Source organism: Chionomys nivalis, chromosome 5 (assembly GCF_950005125.1).
Source record: "Chionomys nivalis chromosome 5, mChiNiv1.1, whole genome shotgun sequence".
Taxonomy (NCBI): domain Eukaryota; kingdom Metazoa; phylum Chordata; class Mammalia; order Rodentia; family Cricetidae; genus Chionomys; species Chionomys nivalis.
Genome location: NC_080090.1, coordinates 43,038,277 through 43,057,555, shown reverse-complemented (window position 1 = coordinate 43,057,555; position 19,279 = coordinate 43,038,277). Strand labels below are relative to the sequence as shown.

Genomic DNA, 19,279 nt, shown 5'->3' with positions numbered 1-19,279 from the left:
TGCATTCCCACCAGCAATGCAGAAGTGTTCCCTTTTCCCCACAACCTCCCCAGCATAAGTTGTCATCAGTGTTTTTGATCTTGGACATTCTTACAGGTATAAGATGGAATCTCAGAGTTGTTTTGATTTGCATTTCTCTGATGACTAAGGTCCTCTCCCTTCTTGAAGGAGAAACATTGACTGCAGAAAACTGAAAGCTTTGGCCTTTGAGAGCCCTTCTGTCTGAGTGTTGTCATTGAACGAAACCTGTGTAGCCTAAACGTGCTGGTATCAGCTGCCATCAAGACCGTCTGAATGTCTGACAAACAATGAATGGTTGCTGCAGCAGAACCATGTCCCAGTTCAGTGGCACCCACCGAGGGTACAGAACGACGTGGAACTGGTCCCTCACTGGGGCTGAGCTCTTGAGGCTTCCGAAGGACTTTTGTCTCTTTGCAAATGAGCCATCAATGGATCCAAGTGAAAATTCTTAGCCAGTGTCCAGGCATGGTGGTGCATACTTGTAATACCAAGCATTCAGGGGGCTGAGGCAGGAGGATGGCAAGTTGAAGCCTAATGCTGAACTACAAAACAAGACTCTAAAATATATATATTTACATATGTATTTTATATGTGTGTATATTACACACACACATACACATTCATCTGAGCCCCAGGTCACTGCACAGCTCTGGGGAAGAACTTCCCCTCCAGGGTATTGTGGGGTAGGTGAAACTGAGGCCTAGAAACAAGTGACACCTGACAGGTTGTCAGACACGTTGCCGGAGTCACCCTTAAAATTCTAGAGCCCTGAGCTGGGGAGATGGCCCAGTGGTTAAGCACTCGCTGCACAAGCAGAAGGGCGTGAGTTCAGATCTCCAGTAGCCAAGTAGATGCCAGATGGTCGTGGCGGCCTGCTTGTAATGCTAGCCTCAAAAGGCAGAGACAGGATCCCTGAACAGGTTAGCAAGGTGAGCTCTGGGTATGACTGAGAGCCTCTGTCTCAATGAATAGCATGGAAGAATAATCAAACGTGATTCCCTACCAACCTCACGCCTACACACACAGAGACACACACACACACTGGGGAAAATAAATCTAGACCTCACTGAAGGGCCATGGTAACAACGCCCCATGCCACGTACTACTAAGTGCTAGAGTAATGGTTTCTCATCACACCATTAGCAGAAGGGTGACAGTAATGTCATCCACTGCTACCACCGTGGCGCAGGATCACTGATAACGCGGTCCAAAGCCTCACTCTCACTGAAGGAAAGAGTACTGAGTCACAGCAGCCCGGGAAGTTAGCGCGGAGGCTTACGGTGCTGACCTTTGGAAGGCTGATAAGACAAACTGTTTCTCTTCTCCAAGTCACTCCGGCCTCACAGATTGCATTTATTCCTGTAGTGCATATGCCCATTTGGTCAGGATTTTGAAGATAAAGAAACTTTTAAGTTATTGGTGTCGAAAACACGCAGCTGGGGATTTATGACTCAAGGACAGAGAGATAAAGGAAAACCATCTGTTATACCACACTGGTGTTATTGTTGTGTATGAAGCTGGGAGCTGTCAGACAGGTGACAACCGTGATTGAATCGGCTCACGGGAAAGAGGGTGTGTTTGCCAAAGGTCACCAAATAAGAGTTGAGAGGCCAGGAGGGGGTAGGGATGGGCCTTGAGGAAGACTGAAGTCAGGTATGCTGCTTGGGACATTCAGGCTGTTCTCTTCCCTTGCTCTGGTCTCAAACGGTTGTAGCTTCACCTTCCTCTTGAAAGGGAATTCTCTCTCTCTCTCTCTCTACTCATTCCTTCCTCCTCCCCTCCTTTCTTCCTCCTCCCCCCCCCCCTTATTTTCCCTTTCCTTTCTGTTTTTCCAAATGTTCAGAGGAGACATCTTATCGCCCTTCAGGCCATGAACAAGCATGGCCAAGGTGGGACACTTTAGTTACTCATCTGAGCTACAAACCTCATTCCCCTCTGAAGCCATAGTCCTCATCGCCCTCTGGAGTGTTTCAGTCATGTGGTGGGAAAACATGGCGGGTTCCAGGGCCAGGAGGGGGATAATAGCAAAGCTAAAAAAAGAAACAGTCCATTGGACTTCGGACACAACCCATGGTTCCACAGCCAACATCTCCAAGCCTGATTCATCTCCCTCTAAGAAGCTGAACACGTGACTGGAGCTGGGGCTGAAGGTGGCTGGGGACTTTGAAGGTGATCAGCTGATCAGCTGTGAGAATTCATTGGCTAGTAGCTACTTCTCATCTTTTCTGTCAGGTGGCCAGTTCAGGGGACATGCCTCGTGTGTGTCATATAGGTTACACTTTGCTGTAGCCATTATTCAGTGTATGATTGTGTCCAATATTTTTCTTGATGAAGGAGATTAAAAAAAAAGAAGAGTAGCAGGTTGTGCCAGAAGAGTTTGCAGCTAATGGGAAAGGTAGCCGTGCGAACCTATAATTCCTCTTGGGTGTGACAGGAACCACGATAAAGACAAGAAACCTTGGCCACCACATTGGTGTAGAGTCAAAGACAGAGCGGTTATGTAAGACAAGAAATCATGGCCACTCCATTGGTGTAGAGTCAAAGACTGAGTGGCCATATGTAGAGCTGTAGTGAGAACATAACTCATGTTCTTCTTTGCCCACCGGCTTCCTCCTGTCCTACTAAGGCTGCGATAGCTCAGTGTGCTGCATCTCAGCACACAGATCCCCTTACATCCTGGAAGCCTTAGCAGCAGCCTGTGACATAGTGAAGCCTGTGCCCATTTCCTCATTTTGCATTGAAGGAATGGGAATTCCAGTGCTCAGAAAATGCTTCTCAGGACACCACAGCTGGTCCATAGCAGTCCTGGCCCTTGAGCACACATACTGGGTTTCAGTCCCATTTAGAGACACATGCTTCTGCTATCCTGGTCACAGAACCCCTCCCACCAAATAGCCGCAGCAATATACTGAAGCGCTCGGACCTGTGGGTACCAGCTACTTGTATGTGTCCTGCAGTGCGTTTCTCTCAGCGTGTGTGCATCTGTCATGGACCCCACTGGGCCTCCTTCCTCTCCAGTCTGAGTTTTAGTCTTTCCTTTGCTCGCGGACTTCACAGATGCCTTGGTGAAAGACAGAAAGGAGCTCTGACAAGAGGGGAGGTCGTAAGTGGGCAGGTGAGGGAGTCCGTTCTTAGGAGCAAGACGTCTAAAACGTGAATCATCTGGGGGTCTTATTCAAGACACCCTCAAGGCTGAAGCTGCTGCTTTGTGGCCTGCACTGTGAGAGCTTGGAGATGCTTGAACATCTTAGTCATAGGAAAATAGCCTGTCTGGAGTCTGGCAACTCTCCTACAAACAAACCAAAGAACAGTGAACAAGCGCCCTTAAAAAAAAAAAAATACTGTTTTAAAAGCCTAATTACAGAATGAAGCCAGAGATGAAAATGAGGTTTTGCTACCTGTGTATGCCATATAACCCTTTCTGCTTCGAACCCCGCCCCCCCGCCCCCGCCCTCAGTTCCAAGTTAGGGTGAGCAATCTTGCCTCAAGTTCTTAGTGAACATAGCATTGTTTGGAACAATAACAACAAATTAAGGCAGGAAGAATGTAAAAGCTGGGGGATGGGAGGAGACTGTGACGTGTTGGCTTCTGAGCTCATGGACTCACTGCAGCTACCCACACACGATGAAGCCGGCAAGACCAGTCAACATGCCAGTAGGGGGCATTGGTTGGACTTATTGAATTTCAAAACATAAAGATAAAAAAGGAGAAGACATGACAAGGGAAGGGGTGTCTGTTTGGAGTGTGCGGAAATTATCAAAGAATGAAATATATTTAATAAATAAGTCAGAGACGGAGGCGGTGGGATTTCTGTGGGTTTGAAACCAGCCTTGTTCCAGTAGCTTTCAGGCCTGCCGGTGCTGCATAGTAAGACCTTGTCTCAATAGAAAGTCAAGTGCAGATTGTAATCTGTATTATTTTGTCTCTTTGTAGGAAATGCCAGTGCAGAAGAGGACCCAGTATGACGACTAACCTATGACTCCTAACAGTATGACAGGTATCTACGCATCCTTTCTTGATTTTCATTGTGCATCTTCTTTTATGTATCACCTAAAGTGAAGTACAGGGCTCCTACAACCCGACCTGAGAATCTTAGCAGCGATTATTTCCAAGGCATTAAATAATATGACTTCCTCTGAAAATGTCCCTAAAAACATGTCAGAAGTGATGTCATTCTCAAGAGGGTGGCTGAAGAGAAGTGATAGTTTCAGTGAGAGGCCAGTGTTTGGTCCTCCTGACATCATCCCTGTGCACAGAGTACATTACTCTTCAAAGTCTCCAGATTCATATAACAAATGGTTCTGCAGCCTTGGTGACTACACTCAGTGTATCCCCAGGGTGGGCTGCCTGTCCCAGCAGCAGTGAATCGGAATGGAACGTGATAAGATCACGTAGGGCAGGAGTGAGCTACAAGGTCATAGAGAGCCAGAACAGTCACCAAAGTGGCAACAGGCCACCATCACTGCATGAGTTGCCTATGTGTATGAAGGCCCTGGGGCCAATCAGACACCACCAAAGGCTGAGAAGGTCAGGGAGAAGCTGACCCAAAGTACTCCGTTCACTCCGAAGCAAACCACTCTCAATTATAAATGACTGAAAGAAGGCATTGAGAAACCAGAGATTTTCAAGTTATGTTGGTAAGCTAGATGTTTTTTAATGAGATATCTAAATTTTTAAATATTAATAGTTAACCTAGGCTAACTTAGTTAATTAATAATTAATAGCTAACTTAGAACAAAGATTCATGGACCAAAATGTGTCTGCTGACTGGAATCAACCCATGAGAGTATGACACAATCTCTCCACCTTCCAACTTAACACTAAGTCAGTTCCTGGGCTCTTGGTTGCCATGGCCGCAGAAAGGATGCTCATACTCCTCTGCACATTGTGAGACAACCTGACTTCGAATATTTGTTCATGCTACTTCCCCACCCTAGAATGAACCAAATGCACAAGCAACTTCTTTGAGAACCCATTCTCTAATATGCCTGAGAACCCAAAGTAACTAGAAATCATTAAAATCCCAATGATCAGAAACATTATCTCCATGACATCACACCTCGGCTTCCTACCCACCAAGACTTGAACTCTTGATGTGCCCAAATAGAGTACCTGAGCAAACAAGAATGACTTGCACCTGTAAGGAACAAGACCCTCAGAATCACTCATCCCTTCCCTGTCTTCGCTTCAGAAAAGACATCTACTTCTGCTCCATTGCCAATATGGCCAGATTATTCTTCATTCAAGTCTCGCCAACTTCTTCTGTGTAGAAAACCTGCTCATGCAGTGGGAAATCAGTGTGACTCCACCCTAGTCATAATCCCCATGTTCCCGAGGGTCTGAAAGGCAGCCCTAGCTCCAGCAAGAGTGACAATGTCAGTCTTTGTACCTACATATATGCAAACGGAGACTTCTAGTTCATTTCCCTGCTGCCCAGACCCGAATAATCACACAGAAACTATATTAATTACAACACCGTTTGACCAATAGCTTAGGCATATTCCTAGCTAGCTCTTACATCTTAAATTAACCCATTTCTATTAATCTGTGTATGGTCATGAGGCTGTGGCTTACTGGAAAGGTTCTAGCATCTTTCTCCTTCAGCAGATACATAGCATCTTCCTGACTATGCTCTCTCTCTCTCTCTCTCTCTCTCTCTCTCTCTCTCTTTCTCTCTCTCTCTGCCCCTGTTCGGATTCCCCACCTAGCTTAACTCTGCTAAGCCATTGGCCAAAACAGCTTTATTCATTATCCAATAAAAGCCACACATATGCAGAAGGACCTCCCACATCACATATATGTGAAAGCACACAGACGGCTGGCCATGACACTGCAAAAAGAAAAACTGTTCCTATTGGAGACTGTCAGAATGCCCTCAGTTCACAGTGGTAAACTGAAATGCTTCCAAAGGTAGCAACTCCAGAGAATGTACACTCTTGAAACAGAGGAATGGCAATATTTAATGTGAATATGGACAGTAAGATGATCTAGAACAGAGATAGGCAATGATTGATTGGTGATAGTGATTAATTGATTGATTGATGAAATTGCAGACTCGTCTGATCTCTGGTTCTAGAAGGCAGTGAGGAAATATTCTACCTCCATAGTCCATACAGTATCACAGGACCCTCATCCTGCCATTACAACATGAAGAACCATAGACTGTCCATTACCAAGTAGGCTTGACTGTTTTGTAGTGAAACTCAATCTATAAAACAGGCAGAAGACCAGCTTTGGCCATGGCTGTCTTTATTGGTGTTTTATGTAGCATCCCCATAAGCCTGGAGGGTTCCCCTAGCTGCAGCTCACCCTAATGTTAAGCAGAACCCTGAAGCTGAGTGCCTGAGCCAGGGCACTAGCTCCTGGTGGGATAGAGTGCTCTCGTTTCTGGCATGTGTTTTCTGTAGACACTCAGGCAGCTGGATTTGCAAAAGAGCCAACTCCATAGATAGACTGGGGGGCTGGGAGCGGCTCAAATAAGAAAATCATTACATTAGAGGCTTTCATTTGTGTGTAAAATAAAGCCGTTCGTTTTTCCTCTCTCCTTCACTGCAGGCTCCAATTATTTTATTATTTTAACCTAAGGCAGACCACAGTAAAGATGAAAGCCACTGGCACCAAATGCTTACTCTAGGTGCACAATTGAAAAGCCAAGTATGCATTCTTTCTCTTCAGAAAACGTAACAGGTAGCACTACTATTAAGCAATACAGAACATCAACTAACCCTTATGAGAAAGCAGCTGGCTTTACACGAGTACAGTTAGGAGCGCTGAACCTGTTTTCCTAACAACAAGCCAGCATTTCACGCAACAGAGGCATGTATTGGGTGCGGAGGCTCGTCCATCACCAAAGCTTGTGAATGGTTGTCTTTTGGATGGACTTGAGTGGAAGCATCTTTATTTTCTGGGCTTACCAACAGCTTTTGGACCTGAGTATTACCAAAACTTCATCTCTTTGCCTTACTTAATTTGAAATTGGGACTATATGACACCACTCACTGACCAATGCTGATCCTTAAAGAGGAAGGTAAGAAAGAAAGTGCCTTCCTGAGATATTTTGCTGCTTGGGCATTAAGCTCTAATTCCAGGTAGTCTAAGAGAATTCTTCAGACATTTATGACACTGTAATGAGTTCTGTTTGGAGTAAAACCCCAACTCACAGCACAGAAGGATCAGTTCAAAGATGTGAATACTTTTAACATTGCTAGCAGCAGAGGGAAAGGCTTTTGGCAAAGAAACCAAGAACTCGGACTCCACTGACTGCTCCTGAAACCAAAACAGCAGGGATTTGTAGCATTTGCACACAGCCTTGCTTTGAGATAGGATGGACATTTAGTAGAGTCCCTCGGCCCTGGAATGTAAGCCACCTACTACAGTTAGCAGAGTCCCTGGGCCCTGGGATGTAAGCCGCACTGCTACAGTTGGCAGAGTCCCTGTACCCTGAGATGTAAGCCGCCTACTACAGTTAGCAGAGCATCCCTGGACCCTGGGATGTAAGCCACACTGCTACCAGCCCTAGGGAAGAAACAGAATATTCCTGGTTTCTTGATTTCACCTTCACCTCTTTGGCTGCTTATTCCTTCCACCTCGTTGGCTTCTTTTGTGTTTCTGTCCATCTGTTTCCCTTTAAGCATCATTATGACTGAATGTCCCAGTATAGGGGTGTTGCAGTGATACCCTGAACTTTGGGGTTGACCTTAATGTTTCCCTCTGTGTAACACCGTTTGTTAAGAATGAAATAGATGTAGTCGCACTTTTAATTACTCCCAGATTTAAGCATTTTTCTACATGTTTATTGGTTACACACATAAAACTTTCCATTCATACTTATCATCCATTTTCCCATTGTGACCCTCGTCTTTCCTCGTTATTTGTGTAAGTTATTTATGTGCCAAGGATGTTGCCTAAGGCAATCACTCAGTCTCTCCAAATACTGACTTAGTTTTGTTTTAGATTGCTGTGATAAAATATACTAAGAAAGCTCTTTAGGGGGGGAGCAGATTTGTACTAGCTCACATTCCCTGGTTCGAGTCCATCCTAGCTGGGAAGTCACCATGGCAGGACTTGAGAGGGTTGCTCAGACCATATCCATCATCAGGAGCAGAGCCAAGAAATGCAGCCAGATCTCTCTCCTCCTCATTCAGTCCCAGGGTCCAGGCCATGAGCACGGTGCTACCTACACTCAGCCTGAGTCTGCCCGTCTTGGTAATCCAAGAAAATCCTTCATCCACATGCCCGCAGGCCAAGCTATTCTAGAGAACTCATCAGTAAGATTCACTCCCAAGTGACTATGTTTGGTCAAGTTGAAGATGAAAACCCCCAGTGGGAAAGACTATTTCTCTGCTCTCAGCATTCCTTAGTTGCCTCTAGTCCTTGCCCAGGGTTGAAGTCTCCCGGGTCCCCGCCACCCATCACATCCCATCTGCAAATCTCTCCTTGTTCTTGTTCAGCTCCTGTTTGGGTGTTCACACTGATGAGCCTTTACAAGGTAGCTTCCGATATTCCTAGGGACACATACTCACTGCAAAGTCCCTGTCCCTCTGGCTTTTACAACCTTCCCTAGAATCTTTTTGCCCCCCTTCTTCCACAACGATCCCCGAGCCTTAGGTGTGGGAGTTGTGTTGTAGATGTATCCATTGGGACTGGGTTCCACAACTCCACATTTTGATTGGTTGTGGTTTTTCTGTGCCAGGCTCAGTCTGTGGCAAAGACAAGATCCCTTGATTAGCGGTGAGAATTGCATTTATCTGTGGGTATAAGGACACATCTTTAATATATAGTTAGGGATCATGCTGGTTTAGTAAAATGATGGTTGTAGGTTCTCCTCCAAGATCCATGACCTCACTAGCCCTGGCTAGTTGGCTAGGTTTCCAGTACCAGGCACGGTTTCTCTCTTGTTAAGCAGGTTTTAAAACCAATTACAAAGAGCACACCAATTGGTTATCCAGTATCAAATGGCCAGTCCTAAAAGCATAAACACAATTAACATTATACAGACTGAGCAGGTTGTACTTATGAATTTATATATAATGCATATGTGTGTAACTGCAATTTATGGGGGAAAAGTCATAAATATGAAAAAGAGCAAGGAGTGGTATATGGGGGTGTTTGGAGGGCAGAAAGGGAAAAGGAAAATGATATGTTAATCTCAAAAATTAAAAGAGATAATTTAAAAACAAAATAAGCCATCGCAGTTGTATTCCTTATGTAGGAAAACATGGGACTCACTGGCCCCTCGTTCTCCTTTCACCTGTCAGAATGTACTGTTTATTTTCGACACTGATGCTTACAGTCGCATTTCTGTAAAGGAAGGCCCACGTCTACTGACGATTGTCTATCTTGGGTGCTCGTTAGCTGCTGCATAACATTCGCTGAGACAGTCTCTCAGAATCACGGTAGCGGCTACTCTGCACGTGACAGTGTTCTTCCTGGTGAAGGTTACTGATGGTGAAAAATATGGACCCCAAAATGAGGACACTCCTCAAAGATAGCCAATGTGCACAGTGTGTAGCTTGTTAGTGTCTTGTTCTCTGGTCACTGATAAATCCTTCAGCAGGATTTTAGCTGTGGTTGCCCAGTTATCCATCACACCAGGGTGTTGTCTCAACTCTCAAACTAGTAATATCAGAGGGACAAGCCTTTGTTGGAATGGATATGCAAAATATGATTTCTGCTAATCTCAGATGGGCAAGCATTTGTTAGAGGGATATTCTGAATACGATTTACAGTGAGTTGCCTCATCCTTGACTTAGCACCTCGCTAATTATGTCCTGAGGGTCACATCTATCAAGTAGAAGCAAAGACTGGCCTGGAGGATGGGGGGCATCTTTGGAACATCTTTCTTAAATCAAATGCTAGCCACATTAGTGAAGGAATTAGATGCCCTCAGCAATGCAGCACCATTCAATCGCTCAGCCTCCAACTCTAAGGGTGTAGGGCAGTTAGTCCATTTGTCTGGGGAGAGGCAATGGAAAACTTTTATCCCTGCTTCTCAAAATTGCAACCTCCTTATTGATAATGAGTTTGACTATACACACATTTATTGACCAAAAACGCTTCTCCTTGTTTTGTTTTGCTTTGCTTTTTGATACTACGTCTTGCTGAATAGCCCTGGCTAGCCCAGTACTTGTGTGGTCTAGGCTATCCTCACACTTGAGTAGCAATCCTCTTCCCCTAGCCTCCAGAGAGCTGGGGTTACGGTCATGAACACTATACCCCACTTCATTTTGAGTTTTAGTTGGTTGTTTACTTATCTGGTTAGTTTCTCTGTTGCGGTGTCTTTTCATTATGAGTTAGATATTAACAAAATGATTCATGGTCTCTGAAAAACTGCTACAAATATTTTTGCAATTTGTATATTATCTTCTTTTTGTTAGGATATTTGACCTTTTAACATTTTTCTTTTCTATTTTTTAAAGAACTGTGATGATTATTATTATTAGGTGTGCATGTACCCATGAAATCCAGAAAGAGGTATTGGATCCCCTAGACCATAAGTTGCAATACTTCCTGCACTGGGTGCTGGGATCTGAACTCAGATAGTCCAATGAATAGCAGCAACACTCTTAACTGCTGACACATTTCTCCATCCCCTTTTCCTGTTTCATAATTTATCTAAGTTGCAAGATTAATACAAAGAATCTCCATCTATTCTTTACCCAGAGGGTTTGCGTGGTAACGTTCCATCAGATCTGCTGTATACATCTCCCTTGCTCTTTCTAGTTCTAGCTAATCTTTGCTCTGAACAATTTTCAGGTTAGTTTTATATACAGTGCTATGTATGTGGAGAGTTTGCAGATGAACTCTGTTGGGTACCCTGCTTGTATCTTGTGAAGCTGACTCTCTCCCAGAGAGTAGGTAAGACTCAGGCTGAAGGGCTCTTTGAGATAAGTGTGAGCACTTCTATTTAAAGATGGTGCTTTTCATTAGACTCAGGGAAGCCTCAAGGAAGATTTCTGCATCTGCACTTCATTTTACCCATTAAACAGCAACCAGAAGTAGCCTGCCGTGCTTTGTGGGAAAAGAAAGGTACCTTGCCAAGGAAGGCAGATGTCCATCGGTCCCTTCTCCCACCTTCCACCAGACTCAGCTGGCAGTGCCAGGCACCTGTTTATCAACTTTTGCTTTTCTTTCAAGGTTTATATCTGGAGATCCATGTCCCCATGCATGAAGCACGCAGATGTATCTCTGTCCTGATGCTGGGGTTCCCCTGAGAGTTCTCTCCAAGTCTCTCAGTCTACATTTTGCTTTTGTACTTGGCGTGGACTGTACATTTAATCCGTTTGAGGAGCTTTTAAGAACTCCCAATGCTGAAGTTGCTGAGCTTTCCTACAGGCTTATGGAAAAGTAGTGAGACTCATATGACTCTCTTCACCCCCATCTGCCACATGACAGGGGCAGGATGCAAGATAACCATCACGAAGTGCCCAGTCCATGGCAGGCCCTCGTGCATAGTCCATCGGCATTCCTGTTCTATACTTACATAAACAGATGCAGAAGATACTTATACTTCTTTAAGAAGCTTGTCTGGCAAGGAAGCTTAAATGCTGATAGCTCATCCCTATAATTCAAATGTAACCTCTGGTCACGATGTCTTACAAGAATTTTCTGCACAGATTGAACCTTCTTCTGAAAATTGAGAGATATCCAAAAGTGCCTCAGTCAATCTTTATGATTTTTAGGGGGCTATAAATGATCAGGATGGAAGCAAGTGGGCCAGCTTCAGCACCTTCTAAGGCAAACTGCTATTGCTAGCATTGCTGACTCACTTAGGCACTGATTCCTAAGCAAGTCAGATCACAGGGACGCACCTCAGAGCTCTTCTGGGTGCTCAGTGCTCCCCAGGATGTACAAACTGAGCAGAACATAATGACATCGTGCAGAAAGTGATAGCCAGCAGTGGTGGGGACCACACATCTCCTCCCTGTAGGCAATAAGTAGGAAGTTTTTTAAAGTCACTAATTTCTGCTTTATTTGATTTCACTTTCACAGTATCAAACTGTGGCTCCTGATGCTTTTCTGACATTACAGTCTCATTATTCCCTCAGCCCCTTCGCACTGCCCTGGACTCTGGGTTTCTAAACATTTCATCTAAAAGCAACATTTACTAGCAGAATTTATTGACTTATTTTTAGGAAGCAAAGACACATTTAAGTATTAATCTTCCTTTTTGATGTTATGAATGAAGTGGCCTATGTCCCCCACAGGACACAGTCGGAAGTTTTCCCACACCTTTATTAAGGAGCAGGGGCCCAGGACTCTGCGTGGACATGGCCAGGCCACCGTACTCCCTGTATCACTTCCCTTGAGCTTTTCTAAACTTTAAATTTTCTTGACGTTTCTGTCAATAATGCTTTTGTAGATCTCAAATCCCATTTGAATAATGAAACTTTGAATATTCTCAACTAAATAAAGCCCTAATTTCTCAACTCAATGTGGGAATTAGCATCCTATACTCTTTACCTAAATAAATAAGAAATTGAGATCAAGTTATCAGGATACCAGTTACTGCCACATTGCCATTAGGCAAATCTTTCAGTATTAGTATAAAATCAAAATCAGTCCATATACATGAATATAAACAAACTTCATACTCAGGAAGGCATGATGAAAATATTCATGAGGGTCCCAACTATTTGATGCCATGCACAAAAGTAGATCAAGAAATAATTGTCAGGGAAATGGCTTAGGGGCCAAAAGCACTTACTACTCTTACAAAGAACCTATGTTGAGATCCCAGCACCCACAACTGCCTGTAATTCCAATTCCTAGAGACGTGCAGCCACATGGTATGCATAAACTCATACAAGCACATACACATAAGTAAAAATAATAAAGAGAAATCACTAACATAAATTATAACATTACCAAATTCCTTGAGTGTTTAACAAAAAGAAATCTAATTCCATTTAACACTGGCATCTAAGATACTGTATTGCATAGAAACAGAGCTGAGGACAATCCTTGCCTTTTGGGAATCTGGGGGCAAGAGATCACAGTTTCTGCGCACGTTAGGGCAAAGGAAACTTAGAGACTGCGCAGTCCATACTCCTAGATGACAAGTGGGGACCTAAGACTGTGAATAGGAGCGTGCTGTTGCCACTTAGTAGTGTCCTGCACTGTGGCTTAGTGTGCACCTTCAAGAGTCTCATGCCCGAAGACTGTTGGCTCCGACTGGATTTCAGAAATACTTCACAACACAGTCCATTGGCCTCTGTTAGTACAATAATGTTTAATGCTCCATTAGGTAAGTCTCCCCTCCTGGAACCTCAGTGACTTCATACAGCAGAATGGTATTCCTAATCATAAGACCGGTGTCACCTGTACTAGTTGGCAGGTGACACTTGGCAGCATCATTTAGAGACTGTCTTAGCATCCTTCCTTCATCCCCTCTAGTTCTTGGGCTTCACGTTGTTCTACAAAAGAAGACTGAAAAAAAAATGAAGAAAACACATTGAAGCCCATTAATCTCACTTGTTGTGTCAGCTGAAACTTGGTCACGTGGTCAAATCTTGCTGCAAGGGAGCCTGGGAAATATAGTCTACTTTTGCCGCAAAATGTGGAGTGTACAAATTTTGATTATGAGTCTCTGTCTCAAGGGGCCAGTATTATGGAAGTGCCAAAGGCCTTAGTCTTTATAACACAGAAGTAGTCTCGTGAAAAATTACTAATAAGAACAGTTGCGGCTATCTGATCCTTCCCCAGATAGAACCAGCATTTCTAGATAGGACCAGTGTGATCACTGGGCCTGCCCTTTTGAAGGAGCCAGAACTACATCTGGAGTTGGAGGCACACACGCATCTTTACTATTAGCTACTTACGCGCTTGGTCTCCTCTTCCTGATTGGAGGAAAGGGCAGAATGCATCTTAGACTTCTGTTGGAAACATCTTTCAGTCGTTCATAAACATGCATTAAGCACCTCCTCCATGAAAGCCCCCATGGAAAAGTACTGGATAAGACAAAAGACAAGGAACCAGACCAGAAGGGGAAGGTGGACAGCGCTCGCCATGAGTGGAACACAATGAATGCTAGCGCTGCCCATGATTCCCAAGCCCCCTCCCCCATGGCCTGCTCTACAATTGCATGAATCTTTTTCTTTTCAGCCCTATACTAGGAAGAGAGGTTTAGCCCTAGAGATTCTAGACAGAATAAGCTGTTTTTGCCAATGTACCCATGAGATGGTGAGGCCAAGCAGAAAACATTTCAAGTGTTCCTATTGTTCGAGAATGTTTATTATGCCCGTGGAGGATTCTAACTCGCAGACTTAAAACATGTTGTTTCCAACCACAAACAAAAACTCCTTCAGTCTCAGCAAAACATCAAAGTGCAGAGTCCTCCTCCAGACTGGTGGCCTTTACCTGGCTCTTCTCTCCCTGACAGATGAGTAAGGGTTTTCAGAGATGCTCCGTGGCTTCCTAGAAGACAGCAGCCAGGCTGCACCTTCCCTCCTGCATGCCAGTAAGTCAGCAAGGGCGTGCAAGGTTAACAGCCCAGCAGCCCTCACATCCGGCCGCCTTGTCTCTCCGTCTTCACTGTCCTGTTCCCTGTGTTTCCCAATAGGATAGAAGACCTTTATGTTTGTTGGGTTGATCGTCTTCCCGTTTCACTCTTGCTTTAGTCTTTTCTGATTTTTATTATCTCTTATCTCTATTTTTTATGTTAGACACAGAATAGCATGGAGGGTGAGGAAGTAGATAACAAGGATAGTGCGTCTTTACCCAGAAAAAGTATATACCACCCTGATTCTAGTCTGCCCTACTCCAGTCTTTTTTAAATGCCCCCTAACTCTTGCTGACCCCAAAAGCAACAAACAGAGGGGCTAAGGACACAAACCTGAGGTGAGGGCCCAGCTGTGACCTTGGGTGAGCCACTTGTCCTTTCTCCCTGCTCAGCTTCTTCCTTTTCTTCCTTTATGGACGGTAGATAGCTAAGATACGTCTGGGTATTAACAGGATAAACAAATGGAATGCTATACTCAGCACCGTGGCTGGAAAACAGGGAGCAGAAGTGACAAACATCTTCATCATGACCTAGCCACGTCCCTGTGCACAGGCCAAGGAAACTGATCCACCAAGGAAGAATAAGGAAACATGCAGCTCTCTATTGACACAGCAGCGAGCAAGCATACCTAATGTGCCCCAGCACCTATGCGCTCCCCGCCAGCCCACTCCATAGTCCAAGAAATAAAGGATTCCCACAACGTAGACGTGGGTATCCTTCCCAGGCCTGATCCTTGAGGGGTGTCCATGAATTCTGAAATTACTGTGTGATATTTGTGCTGAAATCACCCTGAACGCCTAGACTGAAGTGTCTGTGAGCCTCTGCAGCCAGCCGCCACAGTGCATCTGATTCCACCGAGCCTCCTTCTGTATGCCAGGATTTCTGTGTGCAGTTCTATTTTTTTCTTTAATTGAGCTCTACATTTTTTTCTGCTCCCCTGCCTTCCTCTCCCCTCCCCTTCAACCCTCTCCCAAGGTCCCCATGCTCCCAATTTACTCAGGAGATCTTGTCTTTTTCTACTTCCCATGTAGATTAGATCCATGTATTAGGGTCCTTATTGTTTTTTTTTTTTTATTCTTTTTTAATTAAAATTTCCAACTGCTCCCCGTTTCCCATTTCCCTCCCCTCCTCCCACACATTGCCCCCTCCCCCCACTCCCCTCCCCCATCCCCACTCCTCTTCTCCTCCCCCCAGTCCATTCCCCCTCCCTCTCGATACTGAAGAGCAGTCCAAATTCCCTGCCCTACAGGAAGACCAAGGTCCTCCCACTTCCATCCAGGCCCAGGAAGGTGAGCAACAAAACAGGCTAAGCTCCCACAAAGCCAGTTCATGTATTAGGATCGAAACCTAGTGCCATTGTCCTTGGCTTCTCATCAGCCTTCATTGTCCGCCATGTTCAGAGAGTCCAGTTTCAACCCATGCTTATTCAGTCCCAGTCCAGCTGGCCTTGAAGAGCTCCCAATAGATCAGTTCCACTGTCACAGTGGGTGGGTGCACGCCTCGTGGTCCTGATTTCCTTGGTCATGTTCTCCCTCCTTCTGCTCCTCATTTGGACCTTAAGAGCTCAGACCATTGCTCCAATTTGGGTCTCTGTCTCTCTCTCGATCTATCGCCAGTTGAAAGTTCCTGTGCTAGGGTCCTTATTGTTGTCTAGGTTCTCTGGGATTGTAATTTGTGGGCTGGTTTTCTTTGCTTCATTTTTAAAAACTACTTATGAGTAAGTATATGTGATAATTGTCTTTCTGTGTGTGGTTCTTATCCAGTCCTTTCTTTTTTTTTTTTTTTTTTTTTTTTTTTTTTTTTTTTTTTTTTTTTTTTTTTTTTTTGGTTTTTTCGAGACAGAGTTTCTCTGTGGCTTTGGAGCCTGTCCTGGAACTAGCTCTGCAGACCAGGCTGGTCTCGAACTCACAGAGATCCGCCTGCCTCTGCCTCCCGAGTGCTGGGATTAAAGGCGTGCGCCACCATCGCCCGGCTCGAATTTAGGAACTTCTGATAGGCTGAGTTTGACTAACCTGTCTTCGGGCAGGACAGCTTGTCTCTGGTGGGTTCACGCCTTTCCAAATGATATTTCCGTGTGCGAGAACAGACAAGATAGACAACGAAACACACTTTACAGTTTTTACTAATAAAGAGAAAAGAAAGAGGCGGTGCATATGTCTGTCGTTTTAAAGGTTGTTCAGCGCATGCGTATAGGGGCTTACATAGCCACGCCACACATACGCATAAATTATGTAGGCAGGAAGGCCCTAGGGTGACTAGGCAATTTGCCTGAATGCTAATACCGCATGTGCACCTTGGTACCCTGGAAATGCTAGTACCTAGGGTGACTAAGAATTTTGCCTGAATGCTGACGTGGGTCCCCCGATGTGATGGAAAGGACAACACCAAGCATACAGTGTCAAGTTTGTTTCCTTTGAAGACATCTTGGTTGAAGCCCAGATTTCCAAGATTAAGAAGGGGTTTTTTTTTGCTTCCTGGTCCTATCAAGCCTCAAATCGTCTCAAGAGTGTTTCATGTGCCTCAAATAAAGGGCAAGAGGACTAAACACAGCTTGGCAAGAGGACAGGCCCTGGCCAGAAACCAGTCTACCACTGATAATTCCATCTACACATTTGCTAATCAGTTTCTCTCCTCCTGTTCATCTGCCTCTTACACCTCCTCCTGATGCTCCTTCCCCTCTTCCTGCCCTTGCTCGGCCCCCTCCTGATGCTCCTCTTCCTGTTCTTGCTCCTCCCCCTCCTGATGCTCCTCTTCCTGTTCTTGCTCCTCCCCCTTCTGATGCTCCTCTTCCTGTCCTTGCTGCACCCCCTCCTGATGTTCCTCTTCCTGTTCTTGCTCCTCCCCCTTCTGATGCTCCTTTTCCTGTCCTTGCTGCACCCCTCCTGATGCTCCTCTTCCTGCCCTTGCTCCGCCCCCTCCTGATGCTCCTCTTCCTGCCCTTGCTCCTCCCCCTCCTGATGCTCCTCTTCCTGTTCTTGCTCCTCCCCCTCCTGATGCTCCTCTTCCTGTTCTTGCTCCTCCCCCTCCTAATGTTCCTCTCCCTGTTCTTGCTTCCCCTCTTCCTGATTCTTCCTGCTCTTCCTTGTTCTCCTCCCCCTTCTGCTCCTTCTCCTCCCCTCCCCTACCCACTCTTACATCTTGTCTCTACCACCCTCCGCCCTTAATGTTCATGGTATAACATGGTGTTAGGAGTCCACCATTAGACTTGCCCCACTCCCTACCATCTACCCTGCAGCCTACTGGCATTCAGGCAAACACTTAGCCAGCCCAGAGGTCCTGGGACAGGACATCATTACGTCATGCATTGCATGCATGGCTACATCATGCGTTGCATGGCTACGTGCAGCTTTGTACACATGTGCAAGCTTCTCCTTTTAAGCACGTTCCTTTATTGTCTTCTCATGGTGGACAGACACAGTCCCCTCTTCCCCCTCCCTTCCCTAATAAACTCCCACGTGGGTTGTTGAGCCCTGTGGTTCATCCCTCACGCTGCAGCTGCAACCAAACAACACAGGGGCTTCCCGAACATTCCTCAACTTGTAAGGCCTTTTCATGCGGCACCTGAGGAAGTGCTGCCATCTTCTCAAACCCTCCAAGTCAGCGCCTGCAATGAGAGGAAATGACAATGGAGTTTACTAAGGGCGCTGGACATGCCCTATACTTACTTATTCTTCAGCTGCTGGAAAGTAATGTGATCAATACCGCATGCTTATGGGAAAAGGGCATTCATGATTTTAGTTCACTGACACCATGCCCAAATTGTATCGATGTAAATTAAACATTTTAAAAAGAGAAATCTCTTGTATAAGTTTCTCCATATTTTCTATCGATTCAAATTAAGTGGCCAAATTATTATGACGTCTTCACTAAAAGTCCCAGACTTTTGTTATATCACAAAAATCACTATATTGATTAAAGTACAAGTGTTTCCACTAGCATCGAACCTATCGGTTATTCACACTTCTGTGTACATGAATTCCACCAGGCTCCTGTCTCAAAGTAGGGCATGTCAATTGGTGGAGATGAACCCTTAAGCAGAAATAGGACAGAAACTCCAGTGCCAGGTGTCAGGTCAGAGTAAAGGTATTCTAAGTTAGAACAGTAGAAACCCACTCATACCTCAGCTTTGCCTAGGGTTTCTCTTCCTTCCTGGCCTGTCTACCCTAATTATCAATACACACATACATTACCATCCTAGTTATGATTTCACTGTCTCCAAACACTACAAATTATTTCTAGGGGGTCAAAAGCTGGATAAGAGAAGCAGAAGAGATGGTTCAGTGGTTAAGAGCACTGACTTCTCTCCCAGAGGACCTGGGTTCAATTCCCAGCACCCACATGGCAACTCGCAACTGTCTATAACTCCAGTTCCAGGGAACCTGACATCCATGGAAAAACATCAATGAATATAAAATAATTGAAAAAAAAAAAAACTGGATAAGAACCTACCAAGAGGCATTTCCCATGGGCACGTGGGAACTTGGGTCTCTATGCCCAAGAGCATAGAGCCGATGTGTTGGAACTCACCAAATGTTCTTACAGGGACATCCTTCCAGAAAGGCATTTTATTCTGGGGTGGCATCAGCATTCAGGAATTTCTTCTTCCCCATTTTCTTATCCTTCAGGCAAACATACCCTAGAATTGAGGCCACTGGGATCAGTCTTCCAGGCTGCCCAGGAAGATAGGTACCGCCAGTTTGAGTCACAGTGCAACACATTCCGTGAGCCACATCATCCTGAATGTGTGGGAAAAGCATG

At 45.1% G+C, this 19,279-nt stretch overlaps 1 protein-coding gene across 4 annotated transcripts in view; it reads left to right on the top strand.

Moving 5' to 3' along the window:
• The window catches only part of Thrb (thyroid hormone receptor beta), a 325,505-nt gene that overhangs the window by 233,427 nt on the left and 72,799 nt on the right, over positions 1 to 19,279 (top strand). For all 4 annotated transcript variants that reach the window (XM_057770131.1, XM_057770129.1, XM_057770128.1 and 1 more), the window contains exon 3: positions 3,955 to 4,018. In XM_057770131.1, the coding sequence (XP_057626114.1) occupies positions 3,997 to 4,018 (22 nt within the window). In that variant the 5' untranslated portion in view covers positions 3,955 to 3,996. The remainder of the gene's footprint in view (positions 1 to 3,954; positions 4,019 to 19,279) is intronic.